This window comes from Lytechinus pictus, chromosome 19, assembly GCF_037042905.1.
Source record: "Lytechinus pictus isolate F3 Inbred chromosome 19, Lp3.0, whole genome shotgun sequence".
Classification (NCBI taxonomy): Eukaryota; Metazoa; Echinodermata; class Echinoidea; order Temnopleuroida; family Toxopneustidae; genus Lytechinus; species Lytechinus pictus.
Genome location: NC_087263.1, coordinates 4,275,617 through 4,303,535, shown reverse-complemented (window position 1 = coordinate 4,303,535; position 27,919 = coordinate 4,275,617). Strand labels below are relative to the sequence as shown.

General features: G+C 36.4%; 1 protein-coding gene across 4 annotated transcripts; it reads left to right on the top strand.

Moving 5' to 3' along the window:
- The first annotated feature begins 461 nt into the window (after window positions 1–461).
- LOC129283077 (SH3 and multiple ankyrin repeat domains protein 2-like) lies at window positions 462–24,180 on the top strand. Of its 4 annotated transcripts, none has more exons than XM_064113643.1 (9): window positions 462–530; window positions 5,959–6,430; window positions 8,876–8,982; window positions 11,493–11,620; window positions 14,177–14,336; window positions 15,081–15,152; window positions 15,461–15,532; window positions 15,915–17,990; window positions 19,247–24,180. In XM_064113643.1, exons 2-9 carry the CDS (start codon window positions 6,318–6,320, stop codon window positions 19,456–19,458), a joined length of 2,940 nt encoding a protein of 979 aa, XP_063969713.1. In that variant the 5' UTR covers window positions 462–530; window positions 5,959–6,317; the 3' UTR covers window positions 19,459–24,180. The 4 variants fall into 4 exon arrangements, with proteins under 4 accessions (XP_063969713.1, XP_063969714.1, XP_063969716.1 ...); XM_064113644.1 differs by having other exon boundaries at window positions 510–572; XM_064113646.1 differs by having other exon boundaries at window positions 511–530; window positions 6,013–6,430.
- The last annotated feature ends 3,739 nt before the right edge of the window (window positions 24,181–27,919 follow it).

Genomic DNA, 27,919 nt, shown 5'->3' with positions numbered 1-27,919 from the left:
ATTGCTGAATTGATTTCATGATTCCACTATTTTGAGTACTAAAGCATATTTAATCCAAAATAAATACGATATGGGCAACTCCTTAAAAAATTATTTAATGGCAGGTTGGAAAATTTTGATAATATATAACACAGCATAGTATAAAGATGAATAATAATATAAGAAGTATTCATAAATTTACAGTAAAATGTAATTTCACTGATCAAAAAGTGAATATGATATAAATTAGTATTTTTACCCATTTATTACTAACAATATAAGGGCACATTTTACCATGAGGCCTAATATACCCCCTCCCTCCTCCCCTCCCTGACAAATTGAACATATGCCACCCCCATAACATATCCTCCACCATACCACAGCTCGCTGTGTAATAGTGAATTCTATCAACTGCTCCTTAGTACAAAGGGCGTCATAGACCAAGAGTCATGCTCACGCTTGCGCACAAACACTGTTGTTTATTTCTGGAGTGAGTATATATATATAAAGCTAAAGTTGTCAGCTTCTGTCAGGAGAGGAAGTTTTCTTCGGTAATTTAGCGTGGCCTTCAGTTGTGTTTATATACAAAACAAGTGTGTAACTATTCTTCTTTGGATTAAATCATGCGCAGTTGTTACACTCATTTGCTGGTTTGGAGTAAATCATATTGGATGATATTATATGGATTATTTTCATCATATCTGACTGACGTCGGAATACAGGACCCAATATTTCTTTTTTGATGGATACAAAAAAATTTGGTTGGAGGATCAGGATTCAAATTGCATCAGTTGTGTTAATTTTGTTTCCGCTAGTGATAAGCTGCTTTGGAATAGGATGATCCCTGTACATATTTGAATCAGAGAATTTGATATAACGGCTGGATCTAAGTTGAGAATATTATTTGTGTTTATACAACTTTGATTTTTGAATAATTGTTTTTACGTTGGTTCATATCATTGTTAATTGTTGAATGGATGGTTCATATTTCTGGTTCTATTAGATTGAGGAAAAGATTTTTTTTTATTTCTCCTCTCCTGTTGCATCTACTCTTTAATTGAAAATCCTGGATGATTATGGTACACATTAGGGCCGTCTGCACCATCCCGAGTTTTCAAATTAGCGCGCTATTTCTGATCCGGCAAATTATCTTGATCTGAACAATCTCGAGATTATTTGCAATGGAGACGCAATTATCGCGCTAGTTCGTAGGATTAATCTCGAGATTGAATCCTAAGTCAACTTGGGATTATTTGCAATATAGCGCGCTATTTTACGAATTATCGCGCTATTTCGTAGGTGCAGACGCACTCGGGATTATTAATTCACGGCGTCAGACCATAATGCATCGATGCCTCGCTCGAGCAGGAATCGCTCTTCTTGGGATGGTGCAGACGGGGTTTCTTGAATCTCGAGATTAATCGCGAAGAGGGCCGATCGGGCTAAAATCTCGAGATTGAGCAAACTCGGGATGGTACAGCACCGCCTATGGTATGGTCTTCTCACTTTGTATGCTATACTGGTAAACAATAGGTCCTTTCATGAAACCATGGATCTTTAGAAGTCATAAGTTTTCAAAATGAATGATGCATTTTCATTGACAAAAAAAAACAAAAAAACGTAGGGGAATCATAGAATTTGGGTTTGGTATTAATGACAGGACCAATTTGAATTTATAAACCGATTGTTTGAATTCACGGACCTGTAGACCTTCTATTGGAATTGACCTGCTTATTATATTAACAGTAACGGTGATGCGAATACCTCTCATTTTATGAGGAACCTAATTTCATATACAGCAGTAACTGTAGGAATCATAGTGATGTATAGTTTTCTTTGAAAACCTGTATTTCTCCTGACCACTTCCCATTCTAATTGGATTCAGTTTCAATTCAAGTTTTGCTTCAATTAATATTGTGCTGCTCTTGGATGGATGAGGTGTTGGGTGGAGAGTTGTTCAGTACCTGGATTATTATAGTTCAGTTGAGCATTTTTTCTATCTTTTTTTTTTAGCTATCCCCAGTTATGACCAACAAAAGTTATGACATTTCAAAAGTGATAAGTCTGTATGTATTGATTTGTAAGAGATGCATCATGCATTTGCTGGCCATGTATTTGTAGAAAATACGCAGAGGGGAATATTGTTTAAGTTGACAGAATGGACTTCTCATTGTTAATCAATCATGTGTATCAGTCAACACATAAAAACTTTAAAACTTTTGTTCATTTTCTGATTTTCAGTTCCTCTTTTCAGTGAAAAGACCTTCCTCCTCCTGTATTTGTCATTATTTGTCACGTGCTCTTCAAGAAGCATATAGGCCTATGTATTAAAAAGGTTCCCTTTTCTGTCTCTGTTTTGATCCCTTTGTAAACCAGTCTAGCATGGTTTAATTATGGTCAGCGATTTTCCCTTGGGGTGAGATGATACATTTACCTGTCTCATGGATAGCCTTGTTCAGACAGGATACAAAATCAAAGTCTAGATGCAGTGATAATGATACCACCCCCCCCCCCCACCCAGTTTGGTTGTTTTAGTCGTGTTCATTCTCGAGCTAGAATTCTGTTTATTTTGTGTTGAGAATTAAGAATTTTCCATTGTTTAAGGCAAGGCATATATAAATAAGGGCTTGCTATTATGGTATTCCAACATTGTCATTAAATAGAAATGAACGAGGGTATGGTTTTTACATGGATTCTTTGTGAAATATGTGAAGTGATAATGCTTTAAAACTTTTACAAAAGTATTGATGGATACATCCAATTTTTCAAGAAAGGCCAAAAATACCAGGTATTATGTCTGATAAACTTTACTATGTTCAGACATTTGATAGTAGGAGTGGGGATTGGTTGGAGTGGGTGTAGAAGTTCAAAACTACAAGTATGTGATGATGAAACCATACGGTTTCCTCGTCAGAAACTTGCGGTTTCAAAACTGGAAGGAAAGTCTTCAAAGAAAACTGAGTGTTTCGTTTTCAATGGCCTTTGATACCAGTGCTTAGATATTTCAAACCATCCTTTTGAACAGCTCCTTATGACCTCAAATGTCCTCGAATGAAATCACATCTTTGGCTTAATATGTTTCTACTATTGTGTATTGTTGATTAATCTCCCTTCCAACAATCAAAATAAAAGCTTGCGTTCTCTCAGACAAGGCCTGAGTAGAAACTGTTTTCATTAACATTTTCGGAAGTTGATGCACCCTTTTGTTTTGCGTCCTTACAACAGAAAAATTTCAAATATCTGTGAAATTCCTCAAGCATTACTCGATGGTGGGTGGAGACGAGATTTACGAGGTGACTAGGGAGTTGCGATCAAGTTTCTGATAAAAAGCAAAGATTATGCAAACTTGGGAGGTGTCTGTTTCTGGAAATCAATACTGGCATTGTTGAGTGTCTACCTGTTCGCTATCGTCACGCTGAAGTGTTTGCTTTTTCTCCGTCAATGTCATATCTTCTTTGGTTGTTGAAGAAGTGAAAAAGGGGAATCATCAAGTTAATTTTTTTGATAGAACTTACAGAAGTAATATGACATTTTGAGAGGAACTGGTTATTAAAAGTTAGAATGAAATCCGATTAACTCAGGATTTTATTTTATTTTTGTTTTTTTGATCATTGAAGAAATGGGAAAGTTGTCTAAAGTTGTTTCCAAGAAATGGGTTGTATATTCCATTATCAGTTCAAAAATACAATATTGGTGGGATGTAATCATGCAATAAAGACCTGCTATCTGAATTAATGTTGAAATGAAATGATTATTTTTTATTAGGACCATGCTAAAACGGTTAATCTGAACATGTTATCCTGTATAAAGATATTTTGATAAGATGATAAATAATAAAATAAATGACTATGTTGAATTTACTGCACATATTTACAATCAAGGCCTAATTTTACACAACCTTTTTTAAACCGTATTCATAATTAGGAATCATTAAAACTTATACCATCCAAGTCCTTTCATTTGTTTTTATTAAAGAAACAAATTATTTTCAGGGTAGACTTTGCCTTTAACTCTTGAAATTTGACCTAATGACACCTTCAGTGAGAATTAAACACTGCTTGTGACTTCTTTATTCACTTTTTTTTTTATTCATGAGTGTAATTTTTCAAGCATTTGTCATCCTGAGCCTTAAAATTTCCATTCACACAAATGTACTTTCAGGATGTACTTTGCCTTTAACTCTTGAAATTAGGCCTCAAGACATCTTCAGCAAGTATTAAACACTGCTTTATCATGTCCATCCATTCTCCATGGTGTTAATTAATGCTAATCCTGTTTGTCTTGTGTGCTGATACACCTGTCACATATGGCTTTCCAGAGGTCCATCTGACCTATCAGTCAAGAGGCACCTGTTGACTCGGTCCAGCCTCTTCGGCTTCAACCAGAGCCCCTTTATTATTAAGGGGCTGTCACACGGAGGCCCGTTGCATGAAAGTTATTATATTCCGCATACTAAGAACATTGCCATAGGATTGGTCAGAAGTGGGTCATGTGATAAAGGGTAGTTTTCCCATCAATCATCACTGGCAGTGATGGAACTTGTTTATTTCTCTGATCACTTCAGCCAAAAAGTTATAACGCGGTATAAATTAGTCTGAGTCGCACGAAATGAAGAGGTCATTGCCCCTCGATGTTGTGTTCATCATTCTCCATTTTTTTTGTTCAATTCCTGTCATGCATGAGGAAAGAAAGCCTTTGATGATGAAGAGCAAGCCATTGTTGGATCATAAAATGCCTCATGAAAGTTGTTTCTTTTGATTGTCAAATAGTTCTGTTTGGTGATCTTGTTGCTGTGTTAGCAGAAACCTCTGACAATCATAGCTATTCAGGGAATGTCAAGAGCTTGTGGGATTTCTCTATTCTTTGGCTGCAATCTTTGGGGAAGTATTTCATGGAACAGATACTCGGTGATTTTCACTGACTATCTGTCATAAGCTACTGAAATCCTTGCATCTGATTGGCTCAGAGCAAATTAGTCAGTGAAAATCACAGTCAGAATGCTTTGTGAAACCCACCCCCGTTTTATGTGTCCTTTGTGTTCTTTTCAATTCATTTGGAGACCTTTTCAACTTCAAGTTGAATGTTGAACCATGGTTGAAACACCCACGATCGATCATATGGATTCAAATGCCTTCGTGCTATTGCCGTAATTGTAGGAAGTGCATTCATGGTGCTATGTGAGGAATTCATAAGAGAAAGCCCAGTAAACGTGATCCTTGAGTGCATTCTGATAAAGGTAGCCTGCTGCTGACAATGGTTTTGCTTCCTCTTTTGACAGTGTTAGTCAATTCTCCTGTGTTCTTGTCATATAATTTGTAGAATCTTTCAAATAACATTTTATTTGTTCAAATGATTGATGCTATGTCAAGAATTCATTAGGGTAATCCCAAATGAACTTCTCCATTAGTCATTACATAAAACTGGACTCTAGCTGACAAACTTTTTACAGTGTTGGGTTGATCCTTGTTGTGTTCTTGTCATCCATTTGGAGACTCTTTCAAATCACATTTTATTTGTTCAAATGATTGATGCTAGTCAGGAGTTCATAAAGAAAACCCAAGTGAAGTTATCCTTTAGTCATTCCCTTACATAAAACTAGACTCTATCTGACAAACTTTTTACATAGTGTTGACTGTTGATAAGGTTGATCCTTGTTGTGATCTTGTCAGTTCATTTGGAGACTCTTTCAAATCACATTTTATTTGTACAAATAATTGATGCTATGTCGGGAATTCGTTAGGGAAAACCCAGTCAACTTGATCTGGGGGTGCATTCCCCTTTCTTGATTGCAGATTGCAGCTGATAACTTTTTGCTCAGGTGTTTTTTGTTTTTGACATATTTGAGTCAATCTGTTCCAAACACCACTGTTTTCCCCAGGATGCTTAGCAGTTCTTCTGCAGTTTTAGATTTATTTAGAACTCTTTGAGAGAGTTGTACTTAAATCTAAAATAAAAGTATATCTCAATTTTTGCATATAGGGTGAAGTTGATGAACAAATCTGTGCTAATGTGAATGTGTAAATTATTTTCAAGAAATGAACTGCATCTCGAATTTGGATTAATTACAAGGATTATCATCACCACCATGTCTACATGTTTTGCGATTTAGTCGGCATGAAAGGAACACTTCAACAAGATCAGCAACACATCAAACTATTTATAAAAATTTGGATTAGCAACATCATGGAACATGCTATAAATTAAAGATACCATACTAATCGCTGTGACCACTTGCAGAACTGTTGATGAACTTTCCAAACAGAAAGAAGAATTGTGTGACTTAAAAAGTGTGAACTGATTTTCGGTGTGAGTGTGGCGGCATCTGCACGTGTGTTGAGATGAAGAAGTTCTTTAAGAAGCGACGCTCTATGAACTTAATGAGATATTCTTCCACTTATTCTCTAGGTTCAAGCAAGCTGAACCTTGCCGAAGATGTCCCCATTTCAAACAGGTATGTATGCTTTATTTCTCTCCTTACACTAGGGTCCCTGTTACATACACGCTTGAAGGAGAAATTCACCCTGACAAAAAGTTTAGCAGAAAAAAATATTGCCGAAGGTTTGAAAAACATCCATCAAAGAATCAAATAGTTATTAGAATTTCAAGTATTTGATTTGTGACGTCATAAATGAGCACATGCCCCATATGTTATTTAATATAAACTCATAAATTTTGTGTTAGCATAAGTTTGTTTGTGTTGACTACTTTTTTATTTTATTTTTAGAAGCGGGTGTGAAATCATTTGTTTATATTGATATGCTGAAGGTACAATAAAAACTATTTTCAATTTTCTAAGAAAATGGCATTTCATTGATATTTTTACCATTCGATATGTAGGAAAGGAGCTCGCATACGACGTCATAAATCAAATAAAATTCTAAAAACTTTTTTATTCTTCGATGGATTTTTCCTTAAACCTTCGCCAATATTTTTTATTGTTCTGCTATTTTCGCAATAAACTTTTTGTCAAGGTGAACTTCCCCTCTAATAACCATGCAATCAATCGTAGAAATCAGCTCCACAATCATTACCATGGGACCATAACACAAAGGTTAGCGATAAATCATACGCTTGATTTCTATGATTGATTGTGCATTGTAGTCAATGGAATCAATCGTAGACAAATATTCTACGACCATTGCTGAGCTTTTTGTGTTCCCTGGTAAAACTATAGATGTCAAGTTACAAGTTAGTATTATATGCGTAAGAAATCCTGCAGTTTGAATTTGAATTTATTAAACTTCATTCATATGGCATGAATATTTTGTTTTAAAATATATACAATGATAACATAAACAAAAACATTCATAACTGTATGTCGTATAAATCAGTACTACATCAATACATAGATTTCCAATTATTATAAAGATATACATCTATATACAAAGAGAAATGACGAATTGAAATTTAATAGGCCAAATGCTAATTTTTCACAGAATTCTAGCATTTGTTATAAAGGTTCATGACACCATAGATGTTATAGTTTATGTTCAGCATCTCTGAATTGGCTTTAATGTGAAAACATGATTGAAACTGTGTCTGTCAGTATTTCATGTTTTTGATTTATTTTAATCAGAAATGGAATCAGACATTCATAGGCAGTCAAAATAGTGAAGATGCTTTGGAAATAACAATGAAAAGGACTTGTATTCTGTTAGTTCATTACACATGGCTTTTTATCACTCTCCATATGTCCATCTTTGCTATACGTTGACAAAATTAATAGATACATGTATCCATGGTGATGTCACAAATAGAGCAGATGGGTGCCTCGTGTTGCTTTTTTCCATGAAAAGAATGTGTGTGTTATTTATCTCTCACTAACAAAACCCATAGAATGCAGGTACATGTAGTGGTTATAATGGCAGATTTTACTGTTTGTTGTTGGTGTTGGAGCTGGCTGTTCCCAGTTCCGATGCCACATTTTTTGTTTATAAAAATGAAATTATTATTCATAGCTCAATGACTCTGGATGATTTCTAGTTAGGGGTTGATGTTAAAAATGAGAATCAGGTTGACTATTAAAGCTCCAATACCATTTTGAGCTTTTGAATTATCAAAATGTATGCCATTTTGATTGTCTTTAAGAGCAATTTATAAATGTACCATTCATTGCTCTTAATTTTGTTTTATGAAACTATGCTTGTCATCAGAAAAAGATTCTAGATTTCCCACAAGGAAGATCATATCACAAGTTTCAAATCAATTGATCTTTTAGAGGTTTAGGGTAAATTTTGCACCCTTAATAGACAATAGCCTGTATTCCTTTAGATAATGGGTCAATTTTCTGAAATGTTATCCTCATCGAGCCTGCAAAATAGCCTAGATGTTTCACGCTTTAAGTTTACAAAATAATTGTGTATGTGTAATTTTACATGTTTCCCGAGATCATCCTTCCCAAACCACTCTTTAATTCTCCTCACTGGCTTTTAAACAGAGAATTACGTTCAAATTACTCTTGATTGTCTACAAAGCACTGAATAAACAGGCTCCACAGTATTTAAGCAACTGCTTGAATCTGTATACACCAACTAGAGCACTAAGGTCGGCCAGTGATCACCTTCGCCTCACATATTCATTAACTCGTACATTAGCTGGTGACAGAACTTTTACGGTGTCGGCTTCAAAATCCTGGAACGACCTGCCACTAATAATTAGACAGTCTCCAACGTTAGCAATTTTCAAAAAGTCATTGAAAACTCATCTCTTTCGTACTTTGTAGTTTTTAAAATATTACATTTAATTAATTCATTGTAAGCGCTTTGGGCCTAATGGGAAAAGCGCAGTACAAATAATAAGTAATAATAATAATAATATGCATGTGAGCATTCATGGCAATGAGAAGATTTGTAGTTCATTGTAACAAGACCTTATTTTCATTTTGTTTCATTCGTAGTGTGCCCTCTTTTGACGGTGCGGAACAGGAACACAACTCCGATCCTCGAATCGCCTGTGTACAGAGAGGAAAGAAGGGATTTGGTTTTGTGCTCCGTGGAGCAAAGAGTAAGTATATATCCTAAAAGATGAAGAATTTGAAGATCATTGCTATTGATAGTTAAAATCATGATTTCTACTTGACATGAATTAGTTTCTTTGAACTTGATTGGTCGGCAACTTTTTCAGATTAATGTACTTGTTACTTGTCGGAAGATGAGTTTATACATGTACGTATTGTAGATCCAGTTTTCTGTTTTATTTATGAATTTGGCAAATTGAAGAAAAAAACTTTTGAAATATAATGGTTTTCAATTAAAATCCTGTGTTGAAAACCCATTAACTATTTGAACGGAAACATTTTTGTATAGAAAGATTGTTTGCAAGTAGATCAAATTCTCTTATCCAGGGCCCTATTGTATAAAAGTTACTATTATGGTAACTTTGCAATCAAGTGGTAACTACCATGGTAACGAAGATCAACAGCCAATCAGAATCAAGGATTCCACGCAAGTTACCATTGGATGGCAAAGTTACCATAATGGTAACTTTTATGCAACAGGGCCCTTCTTTACTTGTACTCTAGTTATTTTGGTAAATAATCTTTTGTTACTTACTTGGAACCTCATCTGAAATATATTGCCATTCGTAAGAAGAGTATCCTCTTTAATTTACTTCTTGTTTGTTTAAAGTATGGTAAATTATTTTTAATGAATGTTTGTTTGCTTAGTTTTGAATTAAGTACGCTGTAGATTATACTTGATATGTTTTCTTACATTTCCACACAGCAAAAACTGTGGTGGTGTACATAGAGGACCACACCAGTTATTTTACACCGGTGTTAATTGACAGTGTTAGTGTAACACCTATAGGTGTTATCACAACACCTTTGGTTGCTACATTTACACTCTTTGGTGTTATGTTCCATCTCTAGGGTGTAATTTAACACCTCAGGGTGTGGTCCTCTATTAACACCAACTGGTGTCAGTTTTAACACCACAGTTTTTACAGTGTAGTTGGGTAAACTCAGCTTTGTTCTTGATAAGCTTAGCATTTGCCTTGATTATCCTGGGCAGGACTTCCTGTTTTTATAATTGTCTTTTTAAATTGATCCAAGGAAGGGCAAGATTTATTCAATTATCAAGAAATAATATTTATGGAGTGCAGAGTCTTTTCATTAACATATTAAACTGCTTTGATAGAGAAATCCTTCTGTGATAAATACTTCCTACCTTGGAAGAAAATATTCAGCTTAAACTTAAATTGTTTGATTGATTCAATCTTCAAGTAACATCCCAAATTTAGAAAGTTGAATCCTAATTTGGTCTCTTTTTCTGCGTTTGGAAGCTCGAGGATGTGGAGGACGTGATAATATTATTTCAGGGTCTTTGACGTTTTCGACTGGAGGCCATTTTATATGAAGGTTATAGTAGAATCTGGCATGAGTAGTGTATCCTAGTAACATGCATGAGTTCTCTGGATCAACAGATAAATTTAACTTCTGGGGAGCATTTCATCAACATTTTTTGTCAGGCAAATTGTCAGATGTGACAACTTTCCTTGATTGTCTTTGATTGGCTGATAGTCACTGTTACTATGGTTATGGTTACTCCTGCAGGAGAAAACCGACTTTGTGTGATAAAATGACAAGTTAATACGTGAAACGCGCTCCAAAGCACTGTAAACTAAAGTGACCATTACGGGGGTGGGAGATGGGGGTAGCCAACTTTCGAAGACAAAAGCACTTCCTATGGGTAATTAAAACAATCCTGTGGCCCATTATAAAGCTTAGCAATCGGTCGTAGAACATTTTTCTACGATTGATTCCATTGACTACAATGTACAATTAATCGTAAAAATCAAACCACAAACCACACCCAATCCAAATTGACTCTACATATCCACCACTAAGGACCTACCTTAGCAGCCACCTGTCAGTGGTTAAAACCTGTCTCTAGTTGCTACCAAAGTTGTTTCCCATTTCGAAGGAATATGTGTAATAGATCCTGTCTTTAAAGGCCATCTTTCTTCAGTGGCAACTTCTTCTCTTTCCCTTGGATGGCCTTAAAATGGTTTAGTTCCAATTCGTCTAATGCCAATTCGTCCAATTGCCAACTCGTATACTATCATTTGGTCTACCATCAGTTCGTCCACTATCCACATGGTCTAATTGCCATTTCGTCCTCTTACTATTTCATCTAATAACCAGTTTGTCCAATAGCCCTTTCGTCCATATACCATTTGGTCTAATTAGACCAAGTGTTAATTGGACAAAATGAATGAAAATAAAATGGATATTAGACCAACTGGTTATGAGACAAAATGGTCATAGACAAAATGGTGATTAGACCAAGTGATGATTGGACCAAATGGTTATTGGACCAAATGGTTGTTAGATCAAATGTTGATGGACGGAATGGCATTAGACGCAATGAAGGTAGACTGTGTGGTGAGTGGACGAGTTGGCAGTAGACGAATTGGCAATTTGCCCTTTAAATAGATAGATTTGACTGTAGTTTTGTAATTTGAAATCTCCATATTAATTTTGTTACCTTCTCTCCACGCCCCCTTTTCTCTAGGTCCTCAGGGTGGGGCAGTTTCATTTACACCAACCAAAGATTTCCCCGCCCTCCAATACCTCGAGCACGTTGACAAGGGAAGCCCTGCAGACAAGGCGGGGCTGAAGATGGGTGACTTCATCCTAGAGGTAAGAAAGACATCCAATTTTTTATTATTTTGCATGAACTGCACCATTTTGTTTTTCTTTTAATACTGTTTCTTAGTTGTTATTTGTTCTCTCCTGGCTCCATCTCCTCTCTTCCAGATGCAGATCCGGTTGGGAGAGGAGGTGGCAATCAGGCATTTATTTATTTTTTTTGAGGGGGGCGGGGCTACTTTTCACAACTTACTGCCTAACATTGCAGAAGCTTTAACACTGCGATGAATGAGAGTTTCAAGTGTATTTTTTTGTCACCAGGGGTCCTTTGAGCATTTCAGGGGCTTAATCGCCCCAGCCCTCGTATATTTCTTCCCTGGTGACAGTAGGAGCACGTACCCTTCCTTTTGTTTTCTTGTCCAATTATTTATTTATTTTTTTGCCCAATGTGGATGAATGCCATACTGCAATACAACAGCACCCGTTTTGAATTTAACATTAATATATGAATCATATCCTTCTATGTTATTAGTGTATGTTTATTAATAGAGCATGAGTTATTGTTAGTACAAACCATGATCCTACTCCTGCGTCAGAGTCATTACTAAACATCAAACCACCACATGACTAATCAGCAGAAAGGGGTGGGATTTCTCCCTGGTGAACTTCTATCTCAAAACTAATTCATTGATAATCTTTTTAACATTTAATGACAAATTTTCCAAATCATTTCATTGGAGCTGAATATTTACGTCAATTTAGATCACCATTATTTCAGATCACGAGTAAAAGCAGAAGTTTTTTTTTGCATGCTCTGTATGCATTTGAGATACATGGCTATATTTTGCTTGATAACAAGTATTTGAGAATATATATATATAAAACATTACAAATATTTTTTTTTACCCTGTATTATGCCATTCTGATTAAATCAATTCAAATTGATTACCCATGTACAAAATGAAGGAACTGTTGGTATGCCAACCACAGCATCAATAATTCATGATCAAAACTGACAGTTATGAAATTTGATATGTGGTCTGAAAATTGGTATTTAAAGAAAGAATGCTTGTACAACATGGGATTTTATTAGATCAGTTATCTCATTGTGAGGCTCTTCACGAGGCAGATTGATTTTGTTTCCTTTGATCATTTCTTTCAACCCAAATCCCATGACTTAAGAACAAAACTCCCTTGGGAGGCCCAAAAGATGGAACAAAACTGTGGCTCTTTTCTGTCGCATCTAAAAGTATCCCGTGTGTGGGTGGGATAAGTAGACTGCAACGTCTGGTCCGATTACCATTCTAAATTTAAGCCCCAGCTGTAGCTCTCCCGGGAACAGTTGTGCTAGAATTCAGACCTTGTCATGTTCAGCATCCTGTTCTTGTGAAATAATGTAAATGTCTGTAGCTGTGGTGTCTATTTGCGGTAAATTTAGATTGTGACTGAATTAATATAAAGAAAAGTTTGTTCTCTGTTACTCAGCCACCCCCCCCCCCCCCCATTTGCTCTCCTCTCCCTCTCTTTCTATTTCTTTATATTTTTCCCTTCATCATCTCTCTTTCTTCTCCTTTTTTCAGTCCTCTCTTGCAAACTGTTTATCTATCACAGCATAGACTTTATTAACCCCCCCCCCAATTCCTTTTCTCTCTCCCCCATCCCCTTACATCCTTCCCCTCTCCCACTCTCTGTATATCCCTCTGTTTTTTAGAAACAAGAATGTCAACTTTCGGAAAATTCAATAAGTTTTCATATTTCATAATATCAGTTTCATTTCCATGCCATATTTTCAGCATTTTGGGTCTACAGGCAATTCATCCCATCATCCTTATGCCTCTCTAACTTTCTCTCTCATTCTCTCTTGAACTATTTTTTACTAATTATTCATCAAGCACTTGATGCCTTTTTTGTTCTCAATGACTAAGCCTTTACCTTTCTTGCACAACATCAATTCTATTCCTGAATCTGCTCAATCGTTTGGTTATTTGACTGTACTGAACTATAATTTGGTATTCCAAAATCCGGAAAGTAAATAGCTAATTGTTTGAATTAGGGCTTAAGATAAAGAATGAAAAGGTGCTACTACTGCCCTTGATGAGTCGGGTTGTAGATTGTATTTTTCCAAGCAATTTTTATTTCAGCATACCTTTTTCTTTTCCTGAGTCTTATATTTTAAAATTAGTTTTTTAACTATGTATATGCAGTGTCTCTCTAATTGCATTTTAGCTCAATACCTTGGTTTGGGCTGCAATAAAGTATCAATAAAATTCCTGTCAACACTATTCAAATCCTCTATGAAATGACAATGGGGAAGACATTTGTCCTTCACCTCATTAGTATGTGGTTAACCAAGTGGTTATTTCTGGACATATCCATATCTCATTAGATCAAAACAGGTCCTAGAGTTGGTCCTTGTGGAACTCCTTTTTTTAGGCATGAAATTATTAATTTCAACAGGTTATCATTCTGTTATCAGGACCTCCTCAGTATGTGGTCAATCTAGTGATCAGTTATGGCTTGTATTCCCCTAGATTAGTTCCTTGTGGAACCCCAGTCAGGAAATTCTTGACTTTGAATTGTTATGCTGTTTCCAATTCTCTATCATAGATCAATGGTGAAGATGTGACTTCAGCACCTCATCAGTATGTGGTCAACCTCGTGGTCAGTTCACCGGACACCATTGTCATCAAGGTCATCACAGTGCCTAACTCGAAGGCTTATTCATGGTTGAAGGAGGGTGGCGGTACACTCAAACGACCTGGAAACAGTAAGTATTGATCATTGCAGGCCTTTGCCTCAACCCAACCCTGCTACTCCCCTCCACCACTTCCTTCCTCATTGTCTTTTTTTGCTGTTACCTCTTCCTCAATAAGCCAGTTCGTAGTTCCACTCTGAGCATGATCAGAAGATTATGCGCATGATCAGAGGAAGGTCATTGGTAGTAAATTGACATGGTCGTTTAAATTTAATGATATAAGCACCAGCTTTGATGTCTTAATTATTCATATATTCTTTTAAACTGTGTTTTTCATTTACATCCACAAAAAATAATGCGTCCACGAGCGACTGGTATATTTCACAGTTTGCCAAGTACATGGTACATCATGCTCTAATATGCATTTAAAGTAGAAATGCAACAAATACCTTCATGGAGTGTTCATTGGTGTGCTATTCTAGTCACCTGGTCTATTCAATTTCTTCATTCTGCTATGTAAGGCATGCTTATGTAATATCTTGCTTTGAAATCTGCCTATCATAATAAAAGAAATGAAAGGTCATTTGACCAAAATAGTCCATGAAGTAACTACGAACTTGTCTATTGTCAACATCTTGACAAAAGAATCAAAATCTACAACAATGTTAAAAGCCAATAGCCAGCCCCACACTACAAGATTCCAAGGCTGAGTTCACCTCTGCCTAAACCTGTCTGATTGATCAAACCAAAGCTTTGTTGAGGAATGGATACATATTTAAAAATTGTACTCATTTTCTTTTTTTCTCTCTTGTTCAGGTCCCAATCTTCCAATCAGCACACCAGCTACTAAATCAATAGCCATTTCCAGTCAAGACCAGAATTCCAACGGTAAGTCACTCAAGCATTGCTCCTTTGAAAATCTTCAAATGAATACCTCAAATGTAAAACTACTAGACCTCCTAAATTATAATGCCCGTTGTAAGTATACACATGTAAGAAAGGGTAAATGCACTGTTTACAGAGCCAGCACAAATCATTTCATAGAAAAAAAAAGTAAGCATCCAAAACTGTATTCAGTCATAGGAGAGAAGTCCTCAAACGATCTTGTATGTAATAATTTCATCAAACACGTACTGAATTCCCATTTCTTGAATAACACATCAACCTAGGTACATTTTTTTCTCTCTCTTTCTCAGGCCCAAGCATTCCTGTTAGCACTCCAACCACAAGGTCTATTTCCATTTCAAGTCAAGAACAACATGCTGTTGGTAAGTGTTCAATAGACATTTCATTCATATATTCAGAGAATATAACAGGTTCTAGGATAGATCCTTGTGGGTCCCTTTCCCTGATGAAGAATTTGTTTTCAAGTTTGCTTTCATTGTGTTTCCTGTGCTTTAATTTGTTTTCCACCAATGGTGTGATGATTACTATTAGTTCTCATTTCTATGATTGTGATTCTTACCACTCTGACACCAAGCACATAAATAAAACAAATCCTTCGATATGACACAAAATCCAGTATTGCCAGAAAAAGACAAACACTTGTTTTGAAGAATCATTTCCTTGTTTTGTTTTATGTTTGTGATTTCCTACTGATGTGAAGCTATTTTGTTCACTATTTTCTTTTATACTCCATTTTCGTGGCAGATGAACTTGACAAGGCGATAGACAGCGCAAACACAACTCCAAAATATGTTTCACCGGCATCTTCACGTAATTCCAGTATACAAGAAGATGAGCCCAAGATTGCATCGATACGGAAGCGCCCCGTCAGACTAGTGAGTCAGCAGCACCTTGAAGGCATCTTCCATCGACAAGGAAGCTCGTCAAGCGAGACCAATCTTAATTCACTGCCAGACGATGCCTTCGTTCAAAAGCCAACAGTGCCTGTTCCACCCTCGTCCTCCAAATTCAACACAGTAGCCAGAATGTCGAACTCTAAGACCCCTCGTCAGCGTAGCCTTGATGAGGTCCATAATTCTGCAAATCGCAGGAATTCCGGTGGGTCAGATTCAGCAGTGTCATCGTTACGGTCCTCGCCCGCATCCTCAAATTCATACATGACAGCTTCGACCATTAGTGTCACGGACAGTGCTGTGCATTTGAAAACGGAGCGTACCGCTTCCGACCCCTCTTTAGTTATGGACTTGAAAAATGTAAGCCCGAAGTCAATGCAAGGGACGACTAAGAAGCCAAGTCCTTTGCCTCCGACAAGGTCCCAATCTCTTATGAATATTTCTATCGCAAACTCTGCAAGTAGTTCACCAACATTGTCACGTGCCGGAGACGATACTCTTCCGAGACGATCTACTGGTGTATCACCTAACTCCTCTACAATAGCTGTTGAGATTGAGGTTCACCGGTCTGCAAGCGGGAATGACTCTAGTGATGATTCATCAAGCACGAGTTCCTTTGCCAGTGCCATTGCCCTTGCAGCAGCCAAAATGGAAAAGAAAAAAGAGAGCGATGAGCCCAAACCTCAGAAGCCGTCTGCCTTTGAGATAGCCATGGCTGCCAAACAAAGTTATTCACAGACGCCAGTGGAAGGACAAAACTTGAACCGAAATCAAAATCAGAATGTGGAGAGTCCTTCATCGACACAGGTTGCGCTTCAAGAAGCCATCGCAAAACGAAAGCAAAGACTTGAATCAGCCAGCGATGATAAATCGGGTGATATAGAGGATAGGATACGCAGGTATAAGCAACATGATAGAGCGGCACGGCCCAAGACGGGGCAGGCAGCCTTCTTGGATGCAATTGCGAAACGACGGAGCATCGTGGAGTCACAGAGCCCTAGTTCAGAGGAAGAATCATCAGGTGAGTCTATCCCAAGCTCACCTATGACTCGTATCCCAACTGTGAAACCATCAACTGCCCCAAAAACCAGTCCTGCAAGTAATTCCAGACCTACCGGCAACCAAATCGCGGAAGCTGCCAGTGCCATGCAGGACAAGATTTCCAGCCGACCACCGGTTAAACAGGACAAGAGTCTCAACAGACATAAGAATGTCATCCGCGTGTCCCCGAGAAGTAAGAATGACGACTCCACAGACAGTTCAGACGGTGAAGCCGCACCCGTCTCGGTCAAAAACTTGAAGCAGAGCTTTGAGAAATCAAAGAAGCTCTCACCCCGTGATTCCAAAGTGCTGTTACTGTCCCCCGTGAAAGAGGATGAAACCTTGATCAACGCACCCATTCCACCTCCACCCGCCTTCGTGGAGACCGAACCACCCATTCCTCCAGAGGGTACCACCTCTGAAAACTCTATTCCAAAAGTCGACAGCCTGATCGACAAGTACCAAAAAGATTTCCATCAAGCGGACATAGATATATTGCCTCCCCCGCCGAGTTTCATAGAGGACGGGGATCAAGCCAAGTATCGTCGAGAACAACCCTTCGACACCGCCAGTGTGGTGTCATCGGTGTCGTCGATATCGACAATGTCAAGCTATAGCACCATGTCGACAGATCCTAGCAGTAATGATGGTTTTGAGCCAATCGGGGAGGAGTCGCATAGTAATAGCAATACGTTGAGGTCAGATGTTTCATCGTCTGGGTCGTCATCGTCGACGCTGACGATGATGTCAACGGGAGAGACAAATGATAATTGGATCAAGGCTTCGCCTCCTGTGGCTGCGAAGCCGTCTAAGAAGACCAGAGTGAATGATAATGACATCACCAATGGAGTTGCAAATGGCAATGATAACGATACCCAAACTCGAGGTAAGACAACTAATTCTGATTATCAAATCTGTCCTGGGGCCTGTTTCAAAAAAAGTTGCAATTAATCGCAACTCAAAGAATGCTTTGTAAGTCCTAAATGTGTGCTTCTGTTTAAAAATTAAGTTGCATTTGGTTTTTGCTGTTGTGTGTTCTCGAAAATCATTCTGCAACAGGCTCCAGTTGTGAAAAAGTAATATTTTAGAACCTTGCCCATTTTATCCAAGTCTATTGAAAAAAAAATCCAGAGAATTTAGTCGGCACTTTGCTCATCACATGTTTTCTTGTGATGATTTAGAAGATGATTGTACAATAACTTCTAGTCTGAATACATTGTTCTAAAGGATTTAGGATTTAGCAGATGTGAGCGTTTTTCTCTTTTTGATGGAGCACTGCAGGAAAATGTAGAAAAGTCCAAGCATCGTCAAAACGGTGTTACCAAGTATCGGAAAGAATTCCCTGAAAATTGAATTCATACCATGAAAAATTATCAAGTTTCAAGTATCTAAAAATCTTACACCACTTGCCTCCATTCTATTGTGTGTAATTTAGAAAGTTCTTCCAGATCTCTTGACCCCCCCCCCAAAAAAAAAAAAAAATTGCATTAATATTTCATTTCTGCATGCTATTCAACAAAAGTGGAGTCTTTAAAATATTAGTAAGTTTACTTATGGCAATGCCAAAGAGATAAAGGGATTAAATCATAAATTCAAGGGGGGGGGTATTTGAGAGTATTTTCATCCAACATGATACTGTTGGATGAAAATTTCGCCAGGTGTTGTTGGTCAATCTGTGTCGTATTTCGTTTGGTCGTTACAGCAAATTGGCAAATTTACCAATCTCTTTTCTCGTTTCTGTGATTTTTTTTCCAAACAGCAGAAAGGCATATTCCGCATTTACTACAGACACTCCACAACACACCAATTCCTTTGAAAATGCAAGTCAAATCTGAGAGGCTTTTGTCGAAAGTAGGTGGAACGGGACAGCATCGAAATCTCTCGACTCTGGACAACAACATATTTGCAATTGTTCGTCCGGTGAAAATTTGGATGATCTGCTGTCCCGGTCCACAAACTTTTGACAAAAGCCCCTCAGCTATCCATTGTGATTTTAATTGCATTTTCAAAGGAATCGATGCGTTGTGGAGAGTGTCTCCGTAGTAAATGCAAAACTCTCTATTGTGTATTATTTGATGCGGTCACTAGGCAAATTGGCAATTCAACATTTCCTATTCTCTTTCTTTGATTTCTTCCAAACAGCCAAGAGTGTATCGGAATGGAGCGTAGAAGAAGTTGGTAACTGGCTTGAGCAGCTAAATCTTGCCGAATACAAGGATAGCTTCTCGGACAATGCAATCAGCGGGGATCATTTGACCTCCCTCGGCAAGGATGACCTCTCTGAGCTCGGGGTCAAGAGGTTAGGTCATCGGTTGACCATCATCAAAGCTCTACAAAAACTTCAAAATCAGTGAATGGGTTTTTGTTTTATTTGTTATTATTTCATGGGTGGATCGACTTGGTTGACCCTAGCACTTGTAAAGGCCACCGCACACCTTACGATTGGTCGGCGACCCGATTTTGGAATTAAACAGGAGTAAAGTATGATGCGAATATCAAGACATGGAACTTCTTACTGTGCAATGTTTTAATTCATCGTACGAATACTTATGTTCAAACTTGTGACTATGCTACCATCAAAATAAAAGCAAATTGAATATCCAGTTGTAATGACGTCTTAGCAACCGTACGATTGGCTGCAACTCAAAATTAAAGGCTCACAATCTTCCTAGAACTGTTAAATTAGTATTCCTATAATTAATGTTAACTTGAAATAGTAAGATGCATTTCATTCACCTTTTTAAAATATAAGGAAAATATGATTTGTTAAGACTGGATCGTGGACCAATCGTGAGAAGTGCGGATCCACATGGTCTTTCAATAAAACATTTAACCGGGCATGTTTTGAAGGTTCAATTACATTCGCTCCGGCGACAATTGCTCCGATGGACAATCTGCACGTTAGGACAAACATAAAATCTAACCTCCAAAACTAAATAAACCCTAATCCTTATCTTCACATTAGTCTGAACCAAACATTCTATTACAATCCTATCTCTAACCCTATGCCCTCGGAGATATTAAGACCGGAGCAATTGTCGCAGAAGCAAATGTTGTGTCACTGTTTTGAGTCCTGATAATTCAAGCACATATGCATTTTTCTCTTGTGAACTAGAAAAAAAGTAAATAAAAAGAAAGATGACATGAAACATTTTACAAATCATTTCAGGATATTCCATCTTAAGATATATTTATATGTTGCCACAATAACACTGGAAGGAGCACCCCCGTACGGTACCGGTATGTATTAGTCCCAAATACTTGTTTTGTATTAATGGTCATTAGTAGATAAAAACGGGTAATTCTTTGTTTTTATTGAAATCTCACATACTTCATAAGGGTTATGATGATGATGATGCACAGCATTTGTATAGCGCCATATATTGGTCAAAGGCGCTTTTTGGAGGGTTAGTGTCAACTGCTGTTCACGCACGCACACACACACACACACACACAACTATTCAACTAGTCTTCCCCTTTAACAAATTTTGTAAACTTCCTCAATAGATGTTTACACCCTTTATTGTGCTAATTATTGTAATTGATTAAGTAATTGATTAATTAAATGCACAACTATGGAAGGAAGAAAAGGGTGTAATTTAGGTCATAACACTAACATGTGATTTAGTATTCCACTCTGTGATCATAATTAAAACATGTACCAATATTGGGACCAAACTTAAACAATTTAATCTGAAATTGGGTGTACATTCTGCAGCGGCTATTGTATCTTTTAAGCTGTCAGAAAATGATGTAATTATTATATTAGATAACAACTCTTTTCTTCAATTTTATCTGAAGATAATATTGTAATTCTTATCGTGACTTGCCTTGCCTGTCCATGATCCATGCAGTGACTTTGTCTTTGTATGGGGAGATGGGTGCTTTATTCAAGTGACACATATTTCACATGAATGTTAGATTTTAATTAATTTTGCATGATGCCTTATATGGAGAAAAAAAATCAGATTATGGCATTTTTTGTGCCATAAAAGATGGGTAGATTTAATAAAAAAGTTCTGATAGTAATGATATTTACCATGATTGTTTTTTGTAATGAATAGACCGATGCGCTGAGATAATATTATCTCTGATTAAAAACACATTTTCAAAAATCACCTTGCTTTAATGTTTGTCAAAAAAAATAGGGTAATACATGTAATTCCTCTTTTTAAGAAGTTACTGCATATCAGCTCATTTTGGGTTATGAAAGTCATTGCAATTGATTTAGTTTGTTGGATATGTCCCAACCAAGCTTATATTATGATAAATGGTGTTGTTGTTCAGGGATATTCCGTTTAAACCTCAAATTGTTAAACATACATGCAGCTTCGGGTAATCCCATTAAAAAGTAACAATATATTACCAACTTACCAATTTTCTTTACGTTACTTCTCTTGATATATTTTTGATGGATATGTTAATGGGTCTTCCAGGTTTACAGAGCTTTTATTCAGTTACACAGGAATGTATTAAATATATAACACCAAAGAATCGTCTATGGGCATTTCCATAAAATAATCAACCTATTTGTACGTCCGACCCCCATTTTTCTAAAGTATTACTTCACTTCATAAACTGACCAAGTCATGGTCGTTAGAGAGCATTACAGACTGTCAAAAGAACCAAAAATCAGAGACAGAAAATTTCATGAAGGTTCTACATGTAGGGGGTCGGACGTACATGTTTTATGGAATTGCCCCTATTTAAAGATGGGAGATTAATAGTCTTACATTAAAAATCAGAAGAATAAAAAGCTTCAATTATCTTTGTTAAGAATGCAGATCTAAGATTACAAGAACACAAATGTATTCCCTTGTATTAAAGTATAGTAATATGTAGTGTGCCATTAAATAGACAACTACATAATTGGTTCCTCATAAATGCTATATAATATTATTAGTAATATTTTTTCTGCCAGTTATCTGCTCATGCAAAATGGAACAACTTATCTCTTTTAAATGGCAGTAAGTTTTCACACACAAAAAATTGCTTCTTTACGATTTTATATTTGCTCAAAATTTTGATCAGGTTATGCCCACGCGATGCTCTTTGCTGTATTAATCAGTATTAAATATAATTTGCATGTTACCTCTTAAACCATGAATTATAGTCAAACTAAAGTCCTGATGAAACATCGCACCCCCCCCCCCCCCCATTAAATCAGTTTTAAAATCAAACAGATTTGCCCTCTAATTTATTTTGAATGCCGCACAAAATGCATGCAGGATGGTATTACCTTAGAATTATGACCCATAATATACATGTAAGTCTGGATTTTGAATAAATCTATCAAAATTGAATTCATGCTAACTCTGAGAGAATTTAATAGATATTTGAAGTAAAATGCCTTCAGACTAACATAGTCAGTGGTACAGCAAAGCTCTATGCCCCCAAACCTGAAGAAAAAAATACTCATTATAAAACTTTTCCATTTATCCTAGTTATTTGTATAGATATAAGGTGCAATTTCAGCAATTTGTTCTTATATCACCTAAATCTTTTGTACCAGCAGTTTAATACCAGGAATCTGTGTTAGTATTCATTCAATGGGCTCATTCCTATAAGCCAGATTCTGCGCATGATCAGAGGAAGGTCATTTGTACTAAAGTGACATGGTGGTTTAAAATTGAATGAGATAAGCACCAAATTCGATGTCTTGATTATTCATATATTCTTTTGAATTATGTTTTTCATTCACATCCACAAAAAATGCGTCCACGAATGACTGGTATATTTCACAGTTTGCCAAGTACATTGTACAACATCCTCTAGTATGCATTCGAAGTAGAAATGCAACAAATAACTTCATAGAGTGTTCATTGATGTGCTATTCTAGTCACCTGGTCTATTCATTTTCTTCATCCCACTATGTAAGGCATGCTTACGTAATATCTTGCTTTGAAATCTACCTATCTTAATGAAAGAAATGAAAGGTCATTTGACCAAAATTGTCCCAGAAGTAACTACGAACTGGTCTATTATTGACTACACAAGAAACAAAAAGAAATTGCAACATGCATTCCCTTCCCATTCCCCTTATACATGTATGTTGAGTCATGTTAAAAAGAAAAATCAGAAATATAGGAGGAATTTACTTACAAGCATTTACATGCAAGAAATGTCTGTATCTATTTCTATAAGCCCATTTTATCTATAAAAAAACTATACTAACAAATTGTTATGTATGATCATGTATGTAAAATATCTTCCCATCGTCCCAATATATATTGAAGTATTTTTTTTCTTCAAATATTACCTTTTGAAGTTGGAGTTGTGTATTGTTGCTTGACATGATTGCTTCCTTACCTATGTGTTGTTTCTATTTCATGTGTTATTCCATTATTCTTTTTAATATATATCATTTGAATTTGCTTGCTTGAATTCCATACATTTCTACATTGTATTTATGCTACAGGAAATATTTATTGGTTATTGTGGGATGTCAAGCTCAGAATGATCAGATCAGACCTTTAGATGTTATTGCATGATTTTAAAAACAATTTATCTCAGAACATGCAGAACTTTATGTAAATATTGTTGAATTACCACAGAAATACTTTACAAATAAATGAATAGTTTTGTGCAAATTTAATGAGAAAAAGCGGTTATATAATTGCTTATAAAAATGTGTGTACTTGAAAAAGTGCTAATAGAAGAGAAAATATTACAGAAATTTTGTTTTGATTACTTTGTAATTAATTAAATTTCAAAAGATTAAAGTTTTGACGATATAAACATGAGCAGGCTTCTCTTGTGTATAAGATATTGAAGATATATGTATTTATGTATCGTTAATTCATTTTTTTGTAATTCCAGATGTTTATATTTACCTTGCCTCTTACGTTTTGTTCAATTTTGACTACGTTGTGACTATATGAAAACGGAATATCAGAAAGTATTTACAAAGATTCACATGTACCTCTTCCTTTTAAGTTATGGTTTTGTTTTATAGGATGTAGTGATCATGTATTGCATACTGATTGCATTCTGTGAAGAAAGGCGACAAGGAGATATGGAAAAAAAGTTTATTCTTATAGTCAGAAAAATTAAATTTGGAAAAGATGCAAGATTGATGTATTTTTTTAAATTTCTTTATTTCTTTAGTGAATTACTCAGAAGATTTCTAGTTCCTCTTCTGTAACTCGTTCTTACTCTATATCTCTCTCTTGTCTCTCTCTCCCTCACTTCTCCTCTTCGCCACTGATGACACTGGTGATGATGATGATGGTGATGATGATGGTGGTGATGATGATGGTGATGATGGTGATGATGGAGATTGATGATGGTGATGATGATGATGATGGTGATGATGGTGGTGATGATGATGGTGGTGATGATGATGATGGTGATGATGGAGATTGATGATGGTGATGATGATGGCGATGATGATGGTGATGATCAATGATGATGTGATGATGATGGAGATTGATGATGATGATGATGATGGTGATGATGGAGATTAATGATGGTGATGATGATGATGGTGATGATGGTGATGATGATGGTGATGATGGTGATGATGGTGGTGATGATGGTGATGATGATGGTGATGATGATGGCGATGATGATGGTGATGATGGAGATTGATGATGGTGATGGTGGTGATGATGGTGATGATGGAGATTGATGATGGTGATGGTGGTGATGATGGTGATGATGGTGATGATGGTGATGATGATGGTGATGATGGAGATTGATGATGGTGATGATGATGGAGATAATGATGATGATGGAGATAATGATGATGATGGAGATAATGATGATGATGGAGATAATGATGATGATGGAGATGATGATGGTGGCGATGATGATGGAGATGATGATGGTGGTGATGATGATAATGATGGTGACAATGGTACTTGATGATGATGATGATAATGGAGATGATGATGGAGATGACAAGTGGTGGTGGTGATGAAGATGACGATGGTGATGAATATAGTGCTAATACATGCAGACAAATAAAAGATCAACATAAACACACAACATTCTCAGTGATAATTTCATTCGACTTTATTTACAATATTTGCTCAACCAATGTATGAATAAACATACATGTATCACATGAAAAATTGACAACCTTTAAGAAAATCTAGGCGAATTCATCCACAAAAAAAAGAAAACGAGAAGTGCATATCAATACTTCGCAAAACCTGTCTCATAGTCTTCTTAAGGAAACAGAAAAATATGTAATATGAAGAAGGAAGAAATATAGAGATTCTATGACATGTTTCTGAGGGATTCAATATGAATACCAATGATAAAACACATATCCTTAATAACGATTCAATAACATGTAGGATGATGTAGCTAAACTCGAGCTCAATATTAGAGAATCTAGGTTCATTTTGTTTTAAAACTTTATCTGTTGGTAGCATACATTAAGTAACATCATTAGCATGATTTACGATGTAAAATCAATTTCAATTCTCTGTGGACCAAACTTATCTTATGAATTTGATCTCAACTCTCTAAAAATTGATTTTAAGTTTTAAGTGAATCGTCACCAAGGGACAACAGCAAATGAAAAGTTGCACCATTATGATGAAATCAATTTAAAGACCGTGGTCAAATCAAATAATAGAAAATTGATTTCATTTCATTAAAATTGATATTAGCTATTAGTGAATCACCAGCCAGAGGCCAAATTTTATAGAGTATTTGGCCCTCCCCCCCAAAAAAAATAAAAATGGAATGCCAAAAGGCAATAATTGCCACAGAAATTATCAACTCAATGCCATGAGGCACACAAATGTAAGGAAATATAAGCATGACGATGTTAACAATGTACACTGCTATTGCCCGCTTGATGAGCATTGCTAGCAGGCTTTGTCTGAATTAATAAAACATGATTGCAAAAATAATGAACAATTCCATAACACAGCTACTGTGACATTTAGCTACATGTATGTATTTTTATGAGGCACTCAGAAAATCAATGTGGAATGTTTTCAAGAGTTGGGGGAGCAGTTTCGTTTATATTTGTCATCTGATGACTTTGTTGGTTTTGATTGGCTGATATGCACAGGTGTGGTTTGACTGTTACTATGGTAACTGTAGTATAAAACTAACTTTGTCTGATACTTCCAACTAATTCTTTCATGAAACTACCCCCCCCCCTGGCTATGAATGCAATATGTAATGCACAATCTAAAACACTTCAATATGGATAATGCGGGACATTAATTTTGAAAGAAATATAACAGTGGTTCCAAGAAGACATCTAACATTTGTAATGAATAAATGAACCATCAAAAATGGCAAAACAAATCAATCTGATTTTCAGTAACAAGAAAAGAATGTCATGTGAGAGGATGAGAAAATGGAACATCGTTTCCACTTCATTAATGTATATTAACTCTTTTATGTATCACTACAATATACACTTAGTGAACTTAATAGCATTATCTTAAAGGTTGATTTGAATAAATACATATCTTTCAATATTCAAGGTTTTTGTAATAGCAGTAAAAGTGGCAATCAATAGCACTGAGCGTTTCATGTCCAATTAGAATACGGCGACCCGTTCATAAATCATTGATGTCATAACAAATGCACAGTTTCTTTAACAAGTTTTATATTAGCCAATCAGAGTGAATGTTTTCAGAAGCTTTAAACTGTTATTGCACATTTGTTACTTTAACAATGTTTATGAAACAGGCCCCCGTTCACATTTTTCCCATCATTCGTGTACCCTAACTAATTTTGTTCTTTTTCTATATTTTCTTTCCTTTCTAATATCATCACTCCCCATGCACCACTTCTTGCTGCAGCATTCCTGTTCTAAGCTAACATATAATCCTACCATTCATTTCAAATAAAACACGGCTATCTAAAGCCAGGGGTACACCAAAACCGAATTCTCCCAAATAAATTTGGACCAATTCTAGCCGGGATGGTTTCAGTGGATTCGAATGTTCCTTCCTGATTTTTTTCGCATTCACGGAGGAAGAACAGAATACTCCCGAAACCACCCGAATACGTGTATTAGGATGGATTCGTAGCTGATTCGGTTCCGGTGTAACCCTAGCTTAATAAATTGATTCATTGGCCTCATAATAACAATATATACTGTATGATCATCTTTTTTTATGAGCCTGTGTTACTTACTTTAATGAGAAAAAATATGGAAAGTAAACTGTTGAAAAACTGTAGACAGTTTTGAGCTTGGTAGCTCTTCTGACTTTAATGAATGCTCCCCAGGGAGTGGAAGGGTGAATACCTAGTCAACACAACCATACTGACCCAACCCCAAACCCAACAACCTAAATGCTCCCCAGGGAGCGTAAAAAGGCATACTTTATCCAAACACCCCATACGGACCTAACACCAACCTGAATCCACCCCATAGAGTGGAAAAGGTGCATACATTGTCTAAACAACCCATGCAGACTTAATCTCAAATCCAACACCAACTAATATTCTCAATTTGTTTTTCTGAACATGACTGCTATGTCAGGTGCTTGTAGATGTAATAACCAAATGATTCAATTAATAATAAGAATATGCAACATTCATACAGCGCTTAACACAATGTTTCTAAGTGCTGCATACTACTCAGTACATGTATCACCCCTGCTTTAGAACAGCTTCTCTGATCGGATGCTCAAGCACTCATGGAATTTCTTCCTACCGGGTACCCATTTACTACACCTGGGTGGAGAGTGGCAAATGTAGATGAACACCTATTTCGATGTAATAATCAAATAATTATCAGTCTGTTGTCATCCTAAATGACCAAGGTATTTTGTAACTAAATCTACTCTAAGAACAACACTATTTGTTTCAGAATACAACTAATTAAGACAACAG